At 48.6% G+C, this 23683-nt stretch overlaps 3 protein-coding genes and 1 pseudogene across 3 annotated transcripts; 3 read left to right on the forward strand and 1 right to left on the reverse strand.

Annotated features, from left to right (window-relative positions):
* The first annotated feature begins 10383 nt into the window (after nucleotides 1-10383).
* LOC120657412 (pathogenesis-related protein PR-1-like) lies at nucleotides 10384-11438 on the forward strand. Its single transcript, XM_039935724.1, has one exon. The coding sequence runs from the start codon at nucleotides 10388-10390 to the stop codon at nucleotides 11057-11059; it is 672 nt and encodes a 223-aa protein (XP_039791658.1). The 5' UTR covers nucleotides 10384-10387; the 3' UTR covers nucleotides 11060-11438.
* A 2759-nt stretch (nucleotides 11439-14197) lies between these two features.
* LOC120657416 lies at nucleotides 14198-15284 on the forward strand (annotated as a pseudogene).
* A 1132-nt stretch (nucleotides 15285-16416) lies between these two features.
* Nucleotides 16417-17351, reverse strand: LOC120654258 (pathogenesis-related protein PRB1-3-like). Its single transcript, XM_039931773.1, has one exon. It carries the CDS (start codon nucleotides 17282-17284, stop codon nucleotides 16760-16762), a length of 525 nt encoding a protein of 174 aa, XP_039787707.1. The 5' UTR covers nucleotides 17285-17351; the 3' UTR covers nucleotides 16417-16759.
* Nucleotides 17352-21091: 3740 nt separating this feature from the next.
* On the forward strand, nucleotides 21092-23430 carry LOC120657417. The gene is made up of 6 exons (XM_039935727.1): nucleotides 21092-21526; nucleotides 21625-21692; nucleotides 22128-22198; nucleotides 22360-22611; nucleotides 22932-23241; nucleotides 23332-23430. Exons 1-5 carry the CDS (start codon nucleotides 21123-21125, stop codon nucleotides 23100-23102), a joined length of 966 nt encoding a protein of 321 aa, XP_039791661.1. The 5' UTR covers nucleotides 21092-21122; the 3' UTR covers nucleotides 23103-23241; nucleotides 23332-23430.
* The last annotated feature ends 253 nt before the right edge of the window (nucleotides 23431-23683 follow it).

A 23683-nucleotide genomic window follows, 5' to 3' on the forward strand; every position in this document is an offset into this window, starting at 1 on the left:
ACCACTTTTTGATGGTTCAAATTACAAACATTGGCAAGAGCGGCTTATACTATGGTTGACAGTGCTGAGAGTGATGCATGTAAAAGAGGGTAAGCTTGAACAGTTCACTCCAGAGGAAGGGAGTGCGTTCGATGAGGCTGATACCCTCTTTCGAGACTGCGTCATTAGTGTTCTCGCTGAAAACCTGGTGGATTCTTATGTCCTACTGCTAACTGGCAAAAAAATTATGGGATGCTCTTGAGGCTCAATATGGAGTGTCTGATGCCGGCAGTGAGTTGTATGTGATGGAGCAGTTCCTTGACTATAGGATGGTCGAAGACCATTCTGTGGTGGAACAGTGTCACAGAACAGTCCAAATAATAACGATCAAGTGCACTAATCAACCATTTAACTTAATCCTCCACTACTGCACTCCACCAGTACATCCAGACTGCCTGCTATAACCAGGATCGATTACACGGGAACTCTCGCCAAAAGACGAGCACAGGTGATTACAAGCAACAAAAGTTTTCAAATGTAACTTACAGCCAGAGTTAAACCAAAAGTCTTCAGAATTAAGTTACAACAAAGTTTTACAAGCCAGGGTTACATTACTTAAACGGAGTTCACACGCAGCGGAAAGTACAACTGGTTTGAAACAAGCTTCAAAATACAGTACGATAGATAACGTCGATGACCAAAAGACGAGCTTCACATCTTGCCCACTGATGTGAGGCTCACCTGCCTGCACTTCACGGAGAAGACGGAACCCACTCGACCGTCCAACCTGGAGGAAGAGGCTGACCAATCCAGGACGCACCGATTTCCTTGAAGTCTTCCGGAATACAGCCTGCTCATAAGGGTTACAACCAAACCCTGAGTACTCTAATACTCAGCAAGGCTTACCCATCTATGGGTATCCTTAGCCCATTATCTAGACATGCACAACTCTTTGGCTCTGGAGTTATTTTGCTGAAAAGCTACTAATACTGGATCCTCATTTTCAATATTTTAGCTCCAATTGTGTTGATAGCTAGAAACTAGGTTTGCCTAGTTCTCTAGAGCACACATGGTTAATCATATTATCTTTTCAAGACATGCACATAAATCCATCTTTTCTCTTTCTGTCCTTTCAATCCTTACTACGATGCGACGCATTGACCAAGGCTCTCATATCTGCGAGTCACGGCGAATCGATCCAATTTAACCTTGCAAGGTGGACCTAACTCACACGACACGTGAAAACCCCATCGGGCCACACACGTCAACTGTTCCCACAATTACCCCGAAGTCTGAATCAAGCCCGCAAACACCCGGATGATGAGCCCCGCACGTGCGAACACTCGGTGAACCCGTGGGCCACTTCACCATCCGTCAATCCTACCCAGCACCGCAGGTCGAGACTCAGAATCCGACGCAATTTAGGTAATTAGCTTACCGGTTTCGACTACCTCCTACTTCCGGCATGTGGTTAGTATTGTTCAATCCTCAGTCAAATGCCAACAACGGAACAGTCCTCAATCGACACAGGCGGAGACTCAACTTTCTTTACTCACAAACATGTCCAACTTTCCCTCCGCCTGGTCTCCAATTCCCTTCTCATTGCATTATTTCTCACAACACTGCCTGAAGTAACAACCCTATATCTCGCGGGTGACAGGAAATCACCCGTCTTCTACCGAGTTTACTTAAGCATAGCGGTGCTAGCGATAACTGCACTAGTAAAGACGTTGGGTATTCTAGATTATGCATCTATGGTTCCAATCAATTCCTTGAACGTAAATGCACAATACTTTAAGTATAACATGGAGTAATTAAAATAAGGGATATGCTCCGGGGCTTGCCTTGCAAGTCAGCGGGGTTAGTGACTTCTTCGGGAGTGTGCTCGACTACGTCCTCCTGCTGTTCTCCTGCTTGCTGCTCCTGGACCGGCTCGGCAATTAGCTTGTAGGCGACTTCGGTTTCGGCGTCTATACGAATAAAATGTGCCATGCATGAGACTCAAGAAAAGATGCAATGCACTGCAGTACCCGCAACTAGAATTATAGACAAAACCGATGAATAGCACTCTCAAAACTACGGTCCAAAGGAATGGTGTAGTGCTGAGATGGGATTTCGGTTGCTAATTCCTTTTAGCCTGAAGTGTTTCCTCCAAACAACAACTACTAAGCTTGCTTTAGAGGATTAAATACAACCCTAGAGCAACATGGATCAAATATACAGGGGCTTGTTTTGTTGCAAAAACACATGCATGCATGAAAGAATTAATTATAACAATTATAAAAGAAACGAGCCTCACTAGGAACAAAAATAAAAGCAAGAACTTGACTTGCAGATATGAACAAGCCATAAGAATTTATCAGCAAACATGATTTTGATAAAGCATGCCACATAAATTTTCCAACATTTAATGATGACCGGAAAAATATTTATTTAACTCTAGCAAGGTAAACTAAACATAAATAGATTTACACAAAAGTGTACAACACCAGCACATGAAATTTTTACAGTGGATTATACATGCAAAGAGTAGGTTACCACAAAAATTTCAGGATTTTTAGACAAACAGAACAACCGGTACAAAATAATCTAGCTTAAACGCAAACCATAAATTTAGCAGGGGCAAAAGTGACATTTCACCTGCACAAGTATTTTTCTTCTGAAGATCTGGATTTAAGAATACTAACAAAATTTGGCTTGCATTTTTAGCATTTTTCTACATTTTCTACGATTTTTGGAAGATTTCTGCAGAAATCAACAAAAATAAATAAAACCACCCCTAATCTCCTGACCCGTGGGTCCCACTTGACAGGAAGAGAGAGGGGGGACGCTCCCCTGCTTCACTGCCCGCCCCGGCCGCGCACGGCGCCGGCGCCCAGGCGCGAGCGCGGTGGCCGTGGGGGCCGGCCAGCAGGGCAACGCGGGCGGGGCGGCGTGCAGCTCGCGCGCAGGGAGGCCAGCGCGCTCGCGGCCCGCGCGGGGGCATCCCGGGGCGGAGCTAGGCGGCGGCGGCGCACAAGGCAGAGGCGGCGGCGTCGTTCCGGCCATGGCGGGGCAGGAGGACCGCGGGATGGGGCGGCGCAACACTGAGGGGAGCTCGGCGGCCTCGAGGCGCTCGGCGGAGGCAAGCAGGCTCGCGCGGGGGCGGCGCCCGGCGTGCGCCGGCGGCGCAGCATGGCCGCCGCGGTGGCGCAGCTGTGGCCTGGCGAGGGCGATGCCGGAAGGGAGGGGAAAAGGGGTCGGGGAGATGGAGGAGGTCACGGCTAGGGCTGGAAACGAGCCGAGCCGAGCCAGGCTCGGCTCGGCTCGGTGCGGCTCGGTGGGTGGACGAGCCGAGCCTGGCTCGGCTCGGTCCTTTGGCGAGCTCATTCAGTAGGCTCGGCTCGGCTCGAAGGAGGCTCGCGAGCCAGCTCGAGCCGGCTCGCGAGCCGGGGCACAGCAGTTGCCGCCGGCCAGCGACCGGGCAGCACGCGCGACGGCGCGCGGCCGAGCTGCAGCGGCGCATGGCCGGGCGGAGCGGTGGCGGCGAGGGAGGGGGAGGTAGGACGCACCCACGCCTGCGGCCGTGCTCCGCCCACGCAGCGAGCGCCATGGCCGTCGAGAGGATGGGGAGCAGGAAGGAGAGGAGAGTGAGGGCGGAGAGGGAGGGAGGGGGCGGAGGGCCGGCGTTGACCCGCCAGGGCAGCGAGGGAGAGAAGGGAGGGGGGCGCCGGCGTGGACTCGTGGCAGTCGGCTTCGCCCGCGCAGGGGAGGAGAAGACGGCGGCGGGGAGGAGAAGACGGCGGCGCCCGCGAATCGAAGATGGCCGGCTTTGGGGAAGAAGGCCGCCCACGCCCGCGGCCGTGCTCCCCACGCCGCCGTCCGCCCGTCCCCTACTGCTCCGTGCGCTGCAGCGAGCTCCGTGCACGCCGTCCTTGCTTATCCGCCGCCGCCATGAGCACCGCCGCACGCCGCACGCCACGAGCCGCGAGCTTCACCGGGGAGGCTCCGCCGTTGGAGGGTAGGGGCGGCGGCCGGCGGGCGCGGCTGATGGCTGGTGGCGCCGTGGCGGGCAACGGGCTGGCGGCCGCCGGCCCAGAGGGCCGGAGTGGGGGCGAGGGCGGCGGCCGGCGGGGACCGGCACTCCGGAGTCCGGCAGGTCGGCAGCCGGCAGGGGACGGCGGGCTAGTGGCGGCGGCGGCGCGGCGCGTCCTGCCTCCTGGCTACTGGGTGGATGGGCCTATGAGGCCGCTGGGTGGATGGGCTGCTGGGTGGATGGGCCGGCCTGCTACTGGGTTGGCCCAGCTCGCGAGCCGGCTCACGAGCTGAAGCGAGCCGGCTCGGCTCGGCTCGCTGTTTGGACGAGCCTAATATCTGGGCTCGGCTCGGCTCGTTCAAGGCTCGCGAGCTGCTCCGAGCCGAGCCGAGCTGCACCGAGCCCGAGCCAGCTCACGAGCCTCGAGCTTTTTTTCCAGCCCTAGTCACGGCCGAGCTCACCACGGCTTGAATCGGGCGGAGGTGGACCGGAGGACGGAGATCGACGGAGGGGCGGAGCTCCGGCACGGCGCGACAATGGCGGCCAGTAACGCAGGCGCTCTGGAGGTCGATTCGGCCCGGGGTTGGCTCGAATGAGCTCGGGAACGGGTTAAGGAGGCAAAGGGCGAAGCCAGGGAAGCTCTGGCGCGAGGGATCGAGGCGGGGTGGCGAGGATGGCCGGAATCGGCACCGGCGGTGGCACTGAGCTCAAGCTCGGCTCGGCGTGAGCGCGAGGAAGGAGGGGACGGCAAAAACGGACACGACTCCGTGCGTATAAGGCCGGGCGTGTAAGCTCGAGGGTCGAGGCCGGTGGGGCACTGACCAACCGGGGAGGCACAGTACCGAGTTGAACTCGTTTGAAATGATTTTGATCAAAGTTTGACTGCCCAAAACTCCAAATTTCATAATGAAACCGGAATTTGACCAAAATAGAAGTTGTAGAGGGATAGAAGGTCTACAACTTTTGTTTTGGGCGCAAGTTAATTTGAAGATCGGATTAGAGTCAAAAACACGATCGAACTCGGCTAAATCGACCTTTACCGCGCGAACACGATTAACGCTAATGATTGTGATTAACCTTAATCAGCGATTAAGAACGGTATTAATGTCAAAACTAACACCAGGGTGTTACAAACAGGTTCATGAAATACATACTCTGGCAAAAGATCTAAAAAATTATAGCAAAGAGTCCCCATGTGTGTTACCCGATAAGTTTGTGGCCAGAGGTATTATCTCTAAGGTGCCACCTTTTTGGAGGGACTTTGCTACTTCACTAAAACACAAGAGACAGGAGTTCACCATAGATGGACTGATTGAGACTCTTGATGTTGAGGAGAAGGCGAGAGCAAAGGACATACGTGGGAAAGGAGTTGTTGGTGCTTTATGTGCCAATCTTATTCAGAAGAACAACTCCCACAAGAATAAGAAAAAACCACCGCTGAACCAACCAAAAACTAAGCAGACAACCACCTTCAAGAAGAAGAAGAAGATGGGAGCTTGCTATGTGTGCTCTAGTACGGAACACTTTGCTGCAAAGTGTCTGAACCGCAAAGGCAAGGATTCCGCCAACATGATAATTAGCGAGCCTGGAGGAACATCAGGGTACGGTAATTTATTATCTGCAGTTCTTTCAGTTTTTTGTTCACCCGAGTGGTGTGTTGACACTAGTGCTAATATTCATGTTTGTGCTGATGTTTTTTTGTTTTCTTCTTACCAGGTCGGCGGGACTTCCTCCTTGCTGATGGGGAATGGAACTCATGCGCATGTACTTCGGGGAAGACCGTGCAGCTAAAGAACGTGCAGCATGTCCTCACCATCAAGAAGAATCTTGTCAGTGGCTCTCTACTGTGTAGAGATGGTTTTAAGTTAGTCTTTGAGCCCAATAAATGTATCTTGTCCAAGTTAGGTACTTTTGTTGGAAAAAGTTATGAAAGCGGAGGCTTGTTCCGACTTTCTTTGTCAGATATTTGTAATAAAGTTGCATACAATATTATTAACGTTGATGAAACAAATGTTTAGCATTCGAGGCTTTGTCACGTTAAGTTTGGTTGTATGATGCGCTTAGCTAATTTGAGTTTAATTCCAAAGTTTATTTTTGTCAAAAACTCTAAGTGCCATGTATGTGTTGAATCAAAACAAACTCGCAAGCCTCATAAGGCCGCGGAGGCGAGGAGCTTGGCACCCTTAAAATTAATTCATTCCGATTTGTGAGAAATAAATGGAGTGTTGACAAAAGGTGGTAAAAGTTATTTCATGACTTTGATTGATGATAGCACTAGATTTTGTTACATCTATTTGTTGAAGTCAAAAGATGAAGCTTTACACTACTTTAAAATCTATAAAGCTGAAGTAGAAAACCAACTTGAGAGAAAGATCAAAAGAGTTAGGTCAGATTGTGGCGAGTTTTTCTCAAATTTATTCACTTTATTCTGCGAGTAACATGGTATTATTCATGAGAGGACGCCTCCCTACTCACCTCAGTCAAATGGGGTTGCCGAAAGAAAGAACCGCACTCTAATGGATTTGATTAATGCCATGTTAGATACAGCGGGACTTTCCAAGGAATGGTGGGGTGAGGCTATATTAACTGCATGTCATGTCCTAAACCGTGTTCCTACAAAGAATAAAGAGATAACACCATTCGAGAAATGGGAGAAGAAAAGGCCAACACTTTCATACTTACGTACATGGGGTTGTTTGGCAAAAATGAGTGTGTCAATAACCAAGAAATATAAGTTTGGACCTAAAACTGTGGATTGTGTCTTTCTAGGTTATGCTATTCACAGCATTGGGTATAGATTTTTAATAGTGAAATCTAGAGTACCTGACATGCATGTTGGTACTATAATGGAGTCCAGAGATGCTATATTTTTTGAAAACATTTTTCTCATGAGAGATGGAACAAGTTCATCTAGGCAAGAGTTCATCGAGGATGATAGCTCTGCTGAGCTGATAGAACACAATGAACCTACACTTGTGGAAAATTCTGAGGAGGATAACAATGATGCTCCTAGGAAGAGCAAGAGACAAAGGACTGTAAAGTCTTTTGGTGATGATTTTATTGTATACCTCATGGATGATACACCCAGAACCATTGAAGAGGCATATTCATCTCCTGATGCTGACTATTGGAAGAAAGCAGTGAGGAGTGAGATGGATTCTATTATGTCTAATGGAAGAAACCAGTTGGATGCAAGTGGGTGTTCAAGAAAAAGTTTAGGCCAGATGATACTATTGAAAAGTACAAGACTAGGCTTGTGGACAAGGGTTATACCCAAAAAGAAGGAGAAGATTTCTTTGACACTTATTCACCAGTTGTCCAATTGACCACAATTCGAGTGTTACTTTCCCTGGCAGCCTCTTATGGTCTTCTCGTTCATCAGATGGACGTTAAGACGGCTTTCCTCAATGGAGAGTTGGAAGAGGAGATCTATATGTATCAGCCAGATGAGTTTGTATCAAAGGGTCAAGAAGGAATGGTTTGTAAGTTGTTGAAATCTTTATATAGTCTCAAGCAAACGCCTAAGCAGTGGCATGAAAAGTTCGACAGAACTTTGATGTCTGCTGGCTTTGTTGTGAACGAAGTTGACAAATCTGTGTATTATCGCTATGGTGGGGCTGAAGGAGTGATTTTGTGCTTATATATGGATGACATATTGATCTTTGGCACTAGCCTTAATGTGATTAAGGAAGTCAAAGACTTTTTATCTCAAAGTTTTGAGATGAAGGATCTGGGAGAAGCTGATGTTATCCTTAATATAAAGCTGGTAAAAGAGAGCAATGGTGAGGTAATTCTTACACAGTCTCACTATATGGAGAAGGTGTTAAGTCGTTTTGGTTATAACGACTATAAACATGTCTCAACACCATATGATGCCAGTTTAATCTTAAGGAAAAACAAAAGAATAATGTGAGATCAGCTAAAATATTCTCAGATCATTGGGTCATTGATGTATTTAGCTAGTGCAACAAGCCCTGACATATCGTTTGTTGTAAGCAAACTGAGCCGGTTTGTTTCAAACCCGGAAGATGATCATTGGAAGGCTCTTAAAAGAGTAATGCACTATCTAAAGGGCATAATGAACTATGGAATTCACTACACAGAGTATCCAAAGGTACTAGAAGGGTATAGTGATTCAAACTGGATTTCTGATGCTGATGAGATAAAGGCCACAAGTGGATATGTGTTTACACTTGGTGGTGGAGCTGTTTCCTGAAAGTCTTGCAAGCAGACCATCTTAACGAGGTCAACTATGGAAGCAGAACTCATAGTATTAGATACCGCCACTGTTGAGGCTGAGTGGCTTCGTAAGCTCCTTATGTACTTGCCGATAGTTGAAAAACCGATACCGGCAATTCTAATGAACTGTGATAATCAAACGGTGATTGTCAAAGTGAACAGTTCAAATGATAACATGAAGTCATCAAGACATGTGAAAAGGCGGTTGAAATCTGTCAAAAAATTGAGAAACTCCGGAGTAATAGCCTTAGACTATGTTCAGACGGCTAAAAATCTGGCAGATTAGTTTACAAAGGGTCTTTCACGGAATGTGATAGACAATGCATCTATGGAATTGGGCTTGAAACCCACGTGAGTCATTCTATAGTGGAAACATGTCCTATGCGATCGGAGATCCCGTGAAGTAGGATGGTGAAACAAACTAAAGTCTGACTGAGAGAAGAGAACCTTTGTAAAAAGACTCATTCCGTGTATAAGTGCATTTCTCTTCTAATCTGTATGGCAGGTTGGTCTATACCTTAATGTGTTTCAGGTGGTTTCTTCAAAACAAATGAGTTATTTTCTTAAAACAAAGATGCTGTCCTACAGAACATCTAAAAGAAACACACCTATATGAGTCTGACTACTGGTCATAGTCTATGAGAACTGGGTATTCTCTAGAAACTCATGAAAGACCTGGAGTATGACTTATATGCTCCAACCCGCGGGGATGCTTATGCAGCCTAGTACCATTGTAGGACTCTGGTCAAACTTGTTTGCACAAGACTGTCAATTCAAGGTATAGTCCATTACACAGTTGTTAATAAGTGTAGCATTTGTCCTAAATGGAAGTTTAACTTAACAGTCTCTGTCAAATACTGGTATATCAATGAGGGAATGAGAGCATTTCTAGTGTGAAATGAAATTCTTGGTGGGGATTTTTGGAATTATGGGCTTGATCCATTTATTCTATTCAATGCAATAAAAGAATTCAAAACCCACTATTAAATGTTAGGGAATCAATTGCTTAATTCCATATCGGAAATTGAGAAGGATCTCAACCGACTTAAAGGGTGGACCCTATGTACGCCACTTGTGAAGCCGGTAAGAGAAGGCCGGGGAACCACACGAGCGCGAGCTCGCTCGCTCGCCTCGCCGGGCCGAGGCCGTGGCGTGGCCCGGCCTGTGCTGAGATGAGAGAACGTTTTGCTGCTAAAAGCATTAAATCAGAGGCAATAAAACATTGGCATTAACAGGTGAATGATGACACAGAATAAAGTCTTTGCGGTTAATGAGATTCCTGTGACTCAATTGCACCAGTAATTGCTGCTCATCAAAATCCATTATAACGTCCAGGTTCGTTGAATCTGAGGCACCTTCACGCCTATATAAACCACCCCTCCTCCACACACACCTCACACCAGAAGCACACTTGCTTCAGGTACTCCTGCTTAGGAGACCTCTCCCTTCTTCCTCTGCTGCTTTCTGCCATTCTCATCGCTCGCTAGCGCTGCGCGCACAGCTCTAGCGAGAGCAGGTCTCCGGAACCTCTACTTGCTGAAGGTCCTGCACGGGATAGCGGGCAATCAGTTTTTTGGGGAGCGTTTTGACGCGACTGCTCGCTCTTTGAACGACTACTTCGTCTACATCCCGGCGACCGGCGTGAATGACTACGTCCTCTACTTCCTGGTGGCCGTACCTGTGTTCTCCAAGTGAACATCAAGATCGTCTCGACTACTTCCCGACGGCCATCTGCACTGCATCGACTAAGTTCGGCTACATCGAACAGCCCTGACCGACATAATGTCCAGTCATGGGAACGGCATCCGGTGGCTCCGGCACTGGTCCCGACTTAGGGTACACTCTAAACCAATTCTGATTTATTATTTTGTTCATGTTTATTAGTGAGAATAACATGAACACGAGCACATATTTTATTAACACAATATCACTCATTTATGCCATGAAATTAATAATAACATTTGAAATTAAAATATATCGAAAACTACCTATATTTCTAACAGAGCTACTACCTACTAACAAATCAATACCAGTCTGAAGGAGCATCAAAGCCAAACGGTTCTTTCTCGATGGATCACCGCCTCCCCATAATTCAGCAGCTGCTAAATGAATTCCGCCGGTGGCACATTTAGGTAGACCTTCCAGAGCCGTATTATGTGTCACAATCATTATCGAACATGGCTCATGTCCCCCCAACAACATCTCCCCCCTCGATCTCTCCATGTATTTATATGGAGCGCCCGGCCGCGCGCCACTGGCGGTAGTGGCAGCGCAATCTACAGCTCAGCATCACCTCCCATGGCTATGTCGTCTTCTTCTTCCTCCAGTTGTCTCAGAGGACAGCTCGCCGCCGGCATTGCGCTCCTGGTCCTCCTCGCCGGCAATGCCGACGCGTACCCGGGCGGCGGCGGGGACCTGAGGTACCAGTTCCTGTCGCAGCAGAACGCGGCGCGGGCGTCGATTGGCCTGGCGCCGCTGGTGTGGGACGAGCGCGTGGCGGCGTACGCGCGGTGGTACGCGCAGTCCCGGCGCGGCGACTGCGCGCTGGTGCACTCGTCGGGGCCCTACGGCGAGAACCTCTTCTGGGGCAGCGGCACCGGGTGGGCGCCGGCGCAGGCCGTGGGCGCCTGGCTCTCGGAGCGTCCCCGCTACGACTACTGGAGCAACAGCTGCTACGGCGGCATGTGCGGCCACTACACGCAGATCATGTGGCGCAACACCCGCCGCGTCGGCTGCGCCATGGTCACCTGCTACAACGGCCGGGGCACCTTCATCACCTGCAACTACGACCCGCCGGGCAACTACGTCGGCGTGCGCCCGTACTGAGCTGCTGCACAGCCACTGGCCGGCCGGCCGGCCGCCGGTGATCACCAACTGCCTCTCCTGTCCTCATGCTAGCTGGCTGGCTGGCTACATTGCTGGCCGGCATGTCGCAGAAGAGCCTGTCTCTTGCTGCTCCCCATTAATTCGTTGTCACTACATTGATCGAGATGCTACAAGTGTACAAAAACGCATCATTATTCTTACGGCGGTACTGTTACTATTTACTTTTTTCTTCTTCTTCTTCTCCTCCTACCAAGATACTACTCCAATACTTTTTCTTCTTCTTGTCCTACCAAGATACTACTCCAATACTACCATATACTGTGAGGTTATTAGCAGGACCCGAGAATCTGCAATAAAATCGAGCTAATTCAGCAGCCAACTGCCTGTTCTGTCCAACAGAACGAGAACCTCAACCTCTTTCCCCTTCTGTTCTCGGACACTGCATCTCAGCTGTGCTAGCTGTTGACCTCGCACCTTTGCATGCAGTTGCAAAAGTGATCGGTCTTGTGATGCTGTTGCAAGCCAAGAATGACAGCATTTGCAGCCGATGCTCCACCCTTCTCTTGAGACAACGATAAAGATCTCACTTACTTTCTCGTGCTCTTGCGTGACGCGATTCCATTCCCTGTTCCTGTAGCAGCTGCCTCTCTCCTGCTTGGTGGGTGGTTGGGTTGGTTGGCGTAGCAACTGCAGAACGAGCTGTGTGTGATGGGGGAAACGACTAAACGAATGAGCTGTTAAATGAGCGTGCATGTGGCTCAGAGGCTGCTGGCGCTGGGCCTCCGTCCTCTCTCCTGCTCTGGCCTCTGCGCCCTCTCTGACCGTGCGCGCGTATGGGCGGGCGGGCCATTGGAATCCGATGCGACGCGACGCCACCGAACGGCGGCGTGTGGTTGCGGTTGCAGCTCATCCTGTCATCCATCCGTCTCCATTGCCTCCGATTGGCAGCAGCGCCGGCCGGATACGGCGAGCGAGTGGCCGCCCCGTCGCCCGCCGGTGAACAACGGCCCGGCCGTGCGCTTGGACAGAGCGGAGCTGTCTGTGCACGCGACAGGTGGTCCAACAATTATACCGCGAGTCTGCGGCGCCGGCGAGCTGTGTCGACGGAATCAGATCCATCACCGGCCGCGCGCGGTCAAATGACAATTGCGATTGCACGGGGCAGTGGCAGGGGGCCGATGTGCGTGCGCTGGGATACGGGTTTGACAATTGGGGAAAGGAAGAACGTGCGTGTGCTCCTGCAAGTCGTTTCTCCCTCCCCAGGGCACTGTTGGTACAAATTAGTATCCTCTGCTATAGTACAATACTTCCGGAGTACAATACAATACAATACCAGTACCTCTGCTAGTGCTAGCCGACATACGGACCAAAATAAAGTACCCCGCCGCCCATTCCAGCGCAAATGACTCTCCCCGCCCGCATTAAACATGTTGAGCTCTGAACTCCTGCTGTGACAATGTGCTGTGCTGTATCTAGTCTCATGCTCTTCCCATGTGGCCCTTACAAACCACTTGCTGCCTAAGAGCTCGTTTGATTCTGGCTCTCACATTGCCACGCTCATCAGCTCATGTACGTTCACGCAGATGCACGCTGCAGCCTGCAGGTCTGCTGCAACACTGGATTTCACAGCACGGCGTTCTCGCATAACACGGGGAGGAAACCTCTCTGCGATGCACGTGCGATCAGGTCACCTGATCGATTAGGGCTAATATGGATCCAAGTGCTAATGCCTCTAGTATTATTTTATCGAAATGGAAGTGCAAATGAGGTGAGTTAAATTTTAGTTAAAATTTGAATTTTTAGCAAAAGTATAAAGGCTAAAAAAAATAGCACGTAACTTTGGTCCATCCAAACCGACCCTATGGGCTTGTTTAGTTTCCAAAAAGTTTTGCACAGTACCCATCACATCGAATCTTCGGACACATGCACGAATCATTAAATGCAGTTACAAAAATAACTAATTACACAGTCTAACTGATTAGAGCCTAATTAGTCAATAATTGAATATTATTTGTCAAATAACAACGAAATATGCTACAGTACCAAAATCCAAATTTTTTCACCAACTAAACACACCCTATATCAGATTGCGTAGACACAAACAGCTATAGCGAAGGTGATGCGTAAGGATATTATTATTCCGGCCGGTTCTTGGCTGTAGAGACAGGCAGCCGATCAGATGTTCAGAACAGCCTGGGGTGGGTTTTTGGGGGTGGGGGGGGGGGTGCACCGCGTAGTATGTTGCAATGAAAAACTTTCTCTGAGCTCCACGATCAGCTGCCTGATGAACGGGTCTTGCTGTTCCACACTGTGAAGGGAAGTTATTTCTCTGGCCGTCACAGTGACTGACCGAAGGTGATGAGAAGAAGCTGGCTTTTCACCTGTTGATGTTGTAACGGCCCTGTTAAAACTGGGCGCAAGGCCGCAAGCCCACATCATAGGCCTTTTCTCCACGTAGGCCCAATACTGCGCCCTGATGGGACGCGATGATGTCGCGCGGTAACGAGTTGATGCGCTCATCACACTGCACGCACATGCGCGGGAGCTGTTAGTGTCGCTGGGGTGTTAATTGGTGATCTTTAGGTGTATCTTTAATTTTTTTAAATTTAAAATTTTGTACTAATTTTTAAAAATTATATCTGATTTTGAAAAAGTAATATAAAATTTTAAACTAAAAAGTAATTGAAGGTGCATCTAAAGATAACCAATTAACACCCCTTAAGTGTTGCTGATTGACCGGAAAAAAGCGGCTGGAACATTAGGACACGCGTGGGCACCCCTCGCGGTGCGTGGCCGCGGTAGCGGTTGGTAGCATTGCAGCCGCCACGGAGTGCTGGATCCGCGTGCATGCATCGCAGAAAGCAATCCACGCAACTTTGCAGGCTCGTGACCGCGAGGGAAGCATCTAGAACCGCCATGCATCGTCACGGGTGTCCTTCTGTTCTGTAGTACTCCAGTTGCCAGATGACAATCGTCATGAAGTCGCAGGTACGGTTATTTCAGCTTTATTTCTAACAAATCTAGTACACGCATTCTGTCGGTTTTCGTGCTAAACCTGCATCTTGCACCATAAACAAAAGCACCCGCGATCGATTCGAAACAGGTCGTTTTTTGTCAACTCAAGGCGACAAAAGGCCACGCGAATATCAAGCTAGCAGCTACCGCCACTCGACGGCTCACGTTCACGGGTGGCAACGACAAGCGAATGAGTGATCCCCCAATGCCGATGCTTAAATCACACGAGCCCCAACGACTGCGACGAAGGTCGAAGCTAGCTCCCAAGAGAAACAGACCACCATGAGGCCACCCGCGCCTCTGCTCCTCCTCTGCTCCCTCCTCTACCTGCAGCTCCTCGCGATCCCGCCAGCGCGCTCCTCCTCCCGGGAAGCTCCGGCGTCGCACGCCACCGCCTACCGCCCCCGGGGCCAGCCGGCGTACGCGCGGAACGCGACGGTGTACGGCGTCTCGGCGGCGCTGTGCCCGGGGTGCGCGGCGTGGGCGGAGTCCCTGGAGTTCCTCTACTACCACAACCTGGTGCGGCTGGCGCGGTGGGAGCTGCCGCTGGCGTGGTCGCCGCGGATGGAGGCGTACGCGCGGTGGTGGGCGGCGCAGCGGCGCGGGGACTGCGCGCTGCGGCACTCGTTCCCGGAGGGCCAGTTCGCGCTCGGGGAGAACATCTTCTGGGGCGGCGCCGGCGGGGCCTGGCGCCCCGGGGACGCCGTCCAGGACTGGGCCGCCGAGGGCGTCGACTACTCGTACGCCGCCAACGCGTGCGCGCCGGGGCGGGAGTGCGCCCACTACACGCAGATCGTGTGGCGCGACACCACCTCCGTCGGGTGCGCCCGGGTGGTGTGCGACGACGGCGGCGTGTTCATCACCTGCAACTACTACCCGCCCGGCAACGTCGTCGGCAAGAGGCCCTACTGATTAGGCTCAGGAATCATCATCGTCTGTGCAGTTGGACTCGCGACGCCGACGCGACGGGGCGTTGGAATCGTCGACTCGTCACTCGTCTGTAAATATATTTATCAGGGCTCGTCCCGTGAAGTGATGCAAATCGATCAGTAAAGTGTGATACTGCTTCACTAGAATTTTTCGACTTTCTTTGGATGCTTTTTTTATATAATTAGACGTATAGCCCGCGCATTTGCACGGCTAGTACTGAAAATTCAAAAATTCGCATGTCATTATATTCTTACTTAAAGATTATACTATTTGTTTACCATACAGTATCCTGTTTGATTTGTTGAGCTTTAATAATATTATACATATAATTATTCTTATTTTTATTTTATTTTAATTAATTGTTATTAGCTTTAGTTTTTATTAATAGTATAGGTTTGTAACTAATACATAGCTAAATTATATTTTATATTTAATTTTTTATAATGGCATTTGTGGGTGATTTTTAATTAGGCACATGAGTATTATAGGCTAATTTTTTCGTAATGGCAGTTGTGGGTAATTTTAGTTTTTTTTCTCTGGTTAATGTGGGAATATTTAAGCATTGAGAGCGAACATGGAGGCTTTATTTGTTGGCTAAATAATAAGATAATAGATCGGGATAAACGAAATGCGATGTTTGCAGTCGCTCTCTCTGAGAGCTTCACTGTTGCTCGTCCCTTCGTGCCGTGCCAATTGGTGGTGAATTTGTGAACTCTCAACTCTTGTTGGGCATCCAAATTTCTGGGCTCCCGTTGGGCCGAGTTTTAAGGCCCATACAAAAGCTTCTGGGGCCAGTTCATCGATTTAGGGCTTCTAAAGGATCTTCATAATTTTTGTTCGAGCAAATTCCAGTAGATTATTCCTGCTTTACAAACTTTTTTTTTGAAACATGATGATGTAGAAACAAACGCTCACATTCACACATCTGCACTCGCCCTGTAAACCCACGCACGTATACCTAGCTGAGCTGGTGGTGGAACCTAGGGTTCGAGTGCTGGACTGGGCATTGATGCTTTAGATTTAACCGGCAATATTCTTTCAATGGTAGGTGACATGCCTCGTGATAGTCAATTTCGAGGATCTGCTAGTTCAGTCTCTCGAAAGTGCTCATAGGAGTAGAGTTGTGTGCGTGTATTCATAGCGGTGAGTTGCAAAAAAAACCTAAAACAGATCACACGCATATATTAGTAAAGAGGTATATATAGTTTATTTCTAGAATATAATATTATGAAAATTGAAAATACAGAATTTACTACGTAATTTAGCTTCCTAGATCCGAAGCTCCTACAGTACATGTTTTTTCATTGATAAGCGTGTGCCATAAGTAGCTTCTTCAAAGTCACCGCGTATAACATGAATGGTACGCCTAGACAAAGTGGAAATTCAAGAATAACTGAAATTAACACAGTAAATGAATAAAGATAAGGTAAGTTGAGATACGAGGAGACGACAGATTAATTAATTTGGTTCTCATGAGATCATGCCATGAACAAAACAAACGAGGACAAACCTATGAGCTCGTCACTCTCATGGCATATATCATCTACTGAACTCTCTCAACATCAAATAATTTGCTAGGTATAAGAGGAAATGTAAAAAAGCTCAAAGCATGATTAGGGAACGATGGTAAAGTGGCACCTTGCTGGTTGCGTTCATGGTGGTAGCTCTTGAGCTATAGCAAGCCCCATGCATGTCGTAGCTCCCTGTGTTCCGGCGCGCGCGGCAGCGGCCGGCGAGGGATCGCATCGCATCGGATCAGAAGGGCCTCTGGCCCATGATGTTGCCCTGCGGCTCGTAGTGGCACGCCATGAGCGTCTCCCCGGAGGCGCAGTCGACGGTGGCGCAGCCGAACTCCTTGCTTCCCCGCCACACCATCTGCGTGTAGCGGCCGCAGCCCTTGCCGTCGGCGCAGGTGTTGGAGCCGTAGTCGAAGTGCTGCTCCTCCTCGGCCCACGCGGCGACAGCGTCGCTGGGCAGCCAGGTGGTGCCCGCGTTGCCCAGGAACACGTTGATGCCCGGCGCGGGCGCGGCGGCGGCGCAGTTGTCCTTGAACTGGGCGGCCCACGCCGCCGCCCGGTCGGAGAGCTCCTGCGTGTACTTGAGCGGCCGCACGTTATTCTTGGCGCGGAGGTGCTCGTGGGGCACGTCGAAGTCCTGCCCTAGGCAGGTCTGCAGCAGCCGGCGCGGCGCGGCCGCCGAGCCCGGGGAGGAGGCCAGCAGGACGACGCCGACCAGGAGGAGGCAGCACGAGAGCCTGCTGGTTCTTGAGGTGCACTCCATGGCGAAGACCAGTGTTCGTTCCCCGGCCGGCTAGAGCTAGCTAGCAATAGAGTAGTCTAGCAGTGTAAGAAATGACGACGACGATGCCAAGGCTTCTACCTGGCGGCCGTTATATACTTGAGCATTGCCGACAAATAAGAAATTGACCACCTATATATGTTATCTTTATTAAGTATTTACGAATTTTTTTTAGAAAAAAGGATCACTCCCGCTTTATTTCAGGGAAACAAAACAAAGGTTTCAGGTTCGTACAAATGAAAACAAGTAGGAGTTCACAAGCTCCACAAAGTTTTCACAGCTCTTAAGAAGCTAAGCATCTAGCGAGACAATGACACCCGGCACGGAAGGAGCTAAGTATTTACGAATTACCATTAGCATAAGCATCCAGTGCAGCGGTGGTAGATCGATGGATGGATCCACTGACCGATGCAGGAGATCGAATCATGTCATGTGATCGGGGCACGTACATTGAGGCCGTGCTAGCAGTTCCTGCATGCAGCTCGCGATCGAGGCAGGGCGTCGGTGTCCTCGTTTGACCTGCGATTTCATAATGGAGCCGGGCAGTGTACGAACATTCTTAAATGTTTCCCTCGCCTCCATTGGTCGGTTCGACACCTTGGGCAAATCTATGGCGTCCGGGTCAGAGGATGCCGGCCGGCCTAGAACGACGACGATCAGGGGGGAGCCTCTCGTCAGTTTGCATTGCAGCTGAAGTAAACGCTTTGAAATAAAGGCCGAAAGGGGTTTGGGTTGCGATTCGTTTGGTATAGTTTAAGAGCAAGCCCAATAAACTTGTCGATACGCCAAGCCATGTCATCTGTGCTCAACAGTAGTACAATAAACTTGTCTCTTCCAATATTTATTTTTTTAATTTGAATGGAGCCCACCTTCGGCCCGTCGCAGTCCAAACACAGGCAACCGTGAATGGGTGATGAGTGGGGAGCATGCGGTTGTGGCGGGCCCCAAGACCCTATGGAAGCGTGCCGCGCTTGGCGCTGGATCCCACGACAAGCTCACTCTCTCTCCATTCTCTCTCCGCCACGTCTGAATCTGCTGATCTGTCTTGGCTATTCGCCCGGTGATCTGTCCTTATTGTACCTGCTCTAATGGTTTCTGTGCAGCGGTTTTGCGCGAGCTGCAGGAGCCATTGACATGATGGGAACACATGGATTCATGTGGCCCCGGCACTCTGGGTGCGTGCCTGACTAGCTCGACCGCATCTAGGATCGAGGGACTCGTCCTCAGTCGGTGGCGGCACTGCGTGCGTGGAAGCTTCCTCGGCTGCAGTTCTCATGCCACTGTGCAGAGATTATTAAGCCCTTGTTTAGTTGGCTTCAAAATTACAAAACTTTATAAGATTTTCTGTCACATCAAATCTTTAAACACATGTATGAAGTATTAAATGTAGCTAAACAAAATAACTAATTACACAGTTTGTCTATAATTTGCGAGACGAATCTTTTGAGCCTAGTTAACTTAAAATCGGATAATAATTACCAAATACAAACGAAAGTACTACAGTATTTTACACCCAAAACTTTACGGATCTAAACAAGGCCTAAACAAACTTGTGCAGAGTACGGTCGCAAAATTTCCTGAGGAGCATAGAAATAACGTCAGAAATGATGCTCCCAATAACAGTGTAGACTGCGTGCGTGGAGTACTTGGCAAGAGACCGTTTACAACTTGTTTTTTTAGGGGAGTTTACAATTTGGTGGTGTCAGTCGATATATTTGGCCCGTCGATAGGAAGCTGAAGGCCCAATAATATCGCAGGACAACCTGGTCTTGTTGGGCCTCCCAGCCTCTTGATGGCAGTTTTTCTTAAGGGTCTTGTTGATGACAGTTATGAAAAAAGCGCTTTTTTTTTTATATTTAAAAAAAGTAAAATTTCAAAAATATATGTCCGTTTTGGAAAATTTCAAAAGTATACCCCGGTCGCCCCCCCATAGGGCGACAGGCCCCTTGCATGGGCCTGTCGCCCATCCAGAGAGCGACAGGGACCCGTTTGTAATAAAAATATTTACAACCAGACTTCTGGAGACCTATTTGTAATAAAAATATTTACGCATAGACAGGGGAGGCCGGTCGCCCCCCATCAGGCGACAGGCCTCCCACGTTGTTGTTTCCTGGTCTTCATGTTTGGTCCGGTCGTTGGCTCGTTGCTCCAGTTCGATTTAAGTAAAAAAAAATGGCGAGGGAGCTTTGGATGGCTGCATGCGTCTTCTTTGACTTTGTGAAAGGGCGTACATGCTCATGGGTCCCACATATGCATGCAGCGTGTGCAAGTTTCCCGGCCACTTTCCTTTGGGTAAGTGAAAATTTGAAAAGTCTGTTGTGGGCCCTAGCTTTGTGCATAAGATTGCTATTGCCTGGGCTCCTATTGCTGCTGTACTCTAGCCTGCCCTGCTGCTATGAGGCCGCTCGTGGATGTGCTCGAGCAAGTGCGTAAATAGCCTGCTCTGCTGCTATGAGGCCGCTCGTGGATGTGCTCGAGCAAGTGCGTAAATAGCCTCAGGCCGTGGTAGACCGGCCTCACGCGCACTTGCTCGAGCACATCCACGAGCGGCCTCATAGCAGCAGGGCAGGCTAGAGTACAGCAGCAATAGGAGCCCAGCCAATAGCAATCTTATGCACAAAGCTAGGGCCCACAACAGACTTTTCAAATTTTCACTCACCCAAAGGAAAGTGGCTGGGAAACTTGCACACGCTGCATGCATATGTGGGACCCACGAGCATGCACGCCCTTTCACAAAGTCAAAGAAGACGCATGCAGCAATCCAAAGCTCCCTCGCCATTTTTTTTACTTAAACCGAACTAGAGCAACGAGCCAGCGACCGGACCAAACATGAAGACCAGAAAACAACAACGTGGGAGGCCTGTCGCCTGATGGGGGGGCGACCGGCCTCCCCTGTCGCCCGTTCCACGGGCGACCGGCCCCCAGTCTATGCGTAAATATTTTTATTACAAATAGGTCTCCAGAAGTCTGGTTGTAAATATTTTTATTACAAACGGGTTCCTGTCGCCCTATGGGGGGCGACCGGGGTATACTTTTGAAATTTTCCAAAACAGACATATATTTTTAAAATTTTAATTTTTTTAAATATAAAAAAAAAGCGCATGAAAAAAAGGCAACTGTTATTGGGCCTTCAGCTCCCAGTATAAATTAACGGTCCATATACAGGACTGCATGTCCAGAATGAGCTGGATTAATTTGCAGGTTGCAAACGTGCAGCCAACTAATCCGAATTCTACACATGCGGAAGTATCTGGAACAAATGTTTTCTTTTTGCGATAGCTTCAAAACGGTTAATGACTCAGAATGGTGATTAGAAATGGTTCCGTTGGGAAATTATTTTATGTCTTCATAGGTGACATTTAACTAGGACCGCTCGATATTGGAGCAACCCCAACAGGGTTTCTATTTGGGTGACTAAACTCATATTTAAATCATTTTGTTCTAATTTTTATCTCCAGTAGGATCTCTACTTGGGTGACTAAAATGAGAAGGTGACTAAATTTTCTTTCCCACTCCCTCAATTTGGCCACCCTCTATTTAGACTACCAAAAATAAAACCCACCATTTTTAATCTATTTAGTCGGTACTACTGAGGTAGAAACTATATTTTAAATAAATAAATATAAAAAATAAATAATTAAAATAAATTTTAGTCACTCAAATTTAATCACTCGACTTCCTCTTATGCATACGACCGCACGCCAAACACTGTCATTGATTTTTCTTTTTTTGAAAACTGTCATTGATTTTTCTTAAAGCAACAGTTCATCTCTCGAGCAATTCCAGAACCGTCCGACGTGGACCCGGAACCAACCGGGAAATGCCCGCGTCTTCCAGATTCCACACCTCCGCCACGTGCTCCCTCGCCTCCGCCTCCTCCCGTTCCCCTCCTCGGCGCCGCCGCCACGCCGCCTCCCTCATGGGCCAGTCGCCGAGCGCACCCCCGGGGCGCAGCGGCAACCGGAGCCGGAGCAGCTCGCGGTGGCAGCAGCCCGGGCTCGGGCTCGACCTTGGGTTCCTGCTCGGCCGCAAGCCTCGGCCTGGGGACGAGAGGCCGGACCTCGCGAACTGGATGAGGTGCTTCCTGTCGCAGCATCTACCGCCCCCGACCGCGGAGGCGGAGGCTGAGGCCGAGGGGAAGGCCGCCGGGAGCTGCGAGGAAGAAGAGGTCGGTGGCGAGGGGGCAGACCACCTCGTCGTCATGGTAAACGGGCTGTACGGGAGGTGCGCACGCGATGGTTGCAGTGCTTGACTAGTTGACTGCTGGTTGTGAGTTTTGACCTCTTGTCTATTCTAATTTTGGTGGTTTGAGTTTTGACCAGTTCGGCGGACTGGAAGTTTGCAGCGGAGCAGTTCGTGAACAGGTTGCCGGGGAAAGTCTTTGTGCATCGTGAGCGCTCATACTCTGCCTGTTTCGCACTTTGATTTGAAATGGAATGTGTTATCGCAAAGGGGGAGAGGTTCAAACATAGAAATGTGAAGTTACATCAAAATTTTGCAGGTGCATGTCAGTGTAATTTTAAAAGCAACCGCTAAGCAAATAAACACCAATTAGAATAGGGTAGAGCTGCTTAGAACCACAACTTGAAATCAATTGAAGCAGTACACTGACAGTCTGACATGATGCAACTGGGAGTGATGTGCAGTGCAGTCTAGTTTGCTAATTACAGTTCTGTAATGTTTGTCTCATGCAGTCATGCTACCCAGTTAGTTTGCCACATCAAGTGTGTTCCAACTTCCACTGTACACCTATCTGACCATTGACCTTACTAGTTCAGAATAGTAAGATTATTTAAATCTTATCTTAAAAATTTCTTCATTGCAGGTAGTCAGAGCAATCATTCAAAATTAACATATGATGGAGTTGATTTGATGGGTGAAAGGCTAGCTGAGGAGGTACAACCAAATAGTAACCCTGTGAAATGAAGTTTTTCATCTTGTAATTCATTCGTTATATGCCAATTCATAGAATAGTATATGCTTTAGTTTAGTGAAGTTGACAGTAAATTATAGAATTAGTTAGAAGGGTACTAGATGAACAAATATCTATCATGCAGGTTCGACAAGTTGTTCAGAGAAGAAGAAACTTGAGGAAGATATCTTTTGTTGCTCATTCCCTTGGTGGTTTAGTAACAAGATGTGCAATCGGAAAACTTTATGAACCCACGACCAATGAAACCTTTTCTCTTGATACTGATAAGCTTAATGATGAACAAAAAATACCTGGTGCTGGTAAAATAGCTGGTTTAGAACCAATAAATTTTATCACGTCTGCTACGCCACACTTGGGCTCAAGATGGAATAAACAAGTAAGTCTCATGGCTATTTACTTATGTGCAGTTGTGAATACCTGATACATTCTTGTTCTATCTTATTATTAACGTTTTTGTCAGCCCTCCTAAGTCCCATACTCCCATGAGCCTCCTGATATTCTGAACTTTGTCTATCCTATAACTTTTAGCCCTGAATCCCAACTTGGTTGGGACTAAAAAGTTATTTTGTTGTTGTATTCTTATTACTGAATTCCCTAACTTTTCTCCTCTAGTTTTTTTTTTCACAGTGGTTTCAATACCAAAACAGTATCTGTACCAAGACCCTGATTCCTTTTTATATCTTTGTTTTTCGTCAGCTTCCCTTTCTTTTCGGCGTCCCACTTTTCGAGAGAACTGTTGCCGGAACTGCACATTTTATAGTGGGAAGAACTGGTAAACATTTATTCCTTACAGATAGGGATGATGGGAAGCCTCCGCTTCTAGTTCGGATGGTTGAAGACTGTGATGATGGGAAATTCATGTATTGATCCAGTTACTGTCCCAAGTGACATCAATCTCTATACTTCATACGCTGGCTTCAAACATCTTTATCACTCTGTTACTGTATGCAGGTCGCTTTGCGCTCTTTTAAGCGTCGGGTTGCCTATGCTAATGTAACATATGATCGTATCCTACTGATGCCACACATTTTATATTTTCTTCATCAATTATTTGTTGAATTATCCGTTTGGTCGTGCCCTTGACTCATTGCAAAAGATATAGTTGGTTGGAGAACATCGTCAATTCGGCGTGAGCATGAATTGCCAAAGTAAACCAGCACTCCTATTTACTAAGAGAAAATGGAAGTTTTCCTGTGCTTTACCACTCATATTATAAATGTGGTCTTTGGTTTCACAGCTTAAGTTATCAGCAACGATGAAAAGTATCCTCATGTTATTAATATTGACAAAGGAAATTCAGAGGATCGTCAAAAAGAGGAGACCGTTGAAGCTTCGCTGCCAGATAGCTTAGAAGGTAATAGTGCTCGATTTGCACAATTACTCATCTGGCCTTTTGCTCTTTTTTCCCCCCCTGTAGACTGGGTAGAGGTGACTGTAGGAGTTGCAGG

Source organism: Panicum virgatum, chromosome 1N, assembly GCF_016808335.1.
Source record: "Panicum virgatum strain AP13 chromosome 1N, P.virgatum_v5, whole genome shotgun sequence".
Classification (NCBI taxonomy): Eukaryota; Viridiplantae; Streptophyta; class Magnoliopsida; order Poales; family Poaceae; genus Panicum; species Panicum virgatum.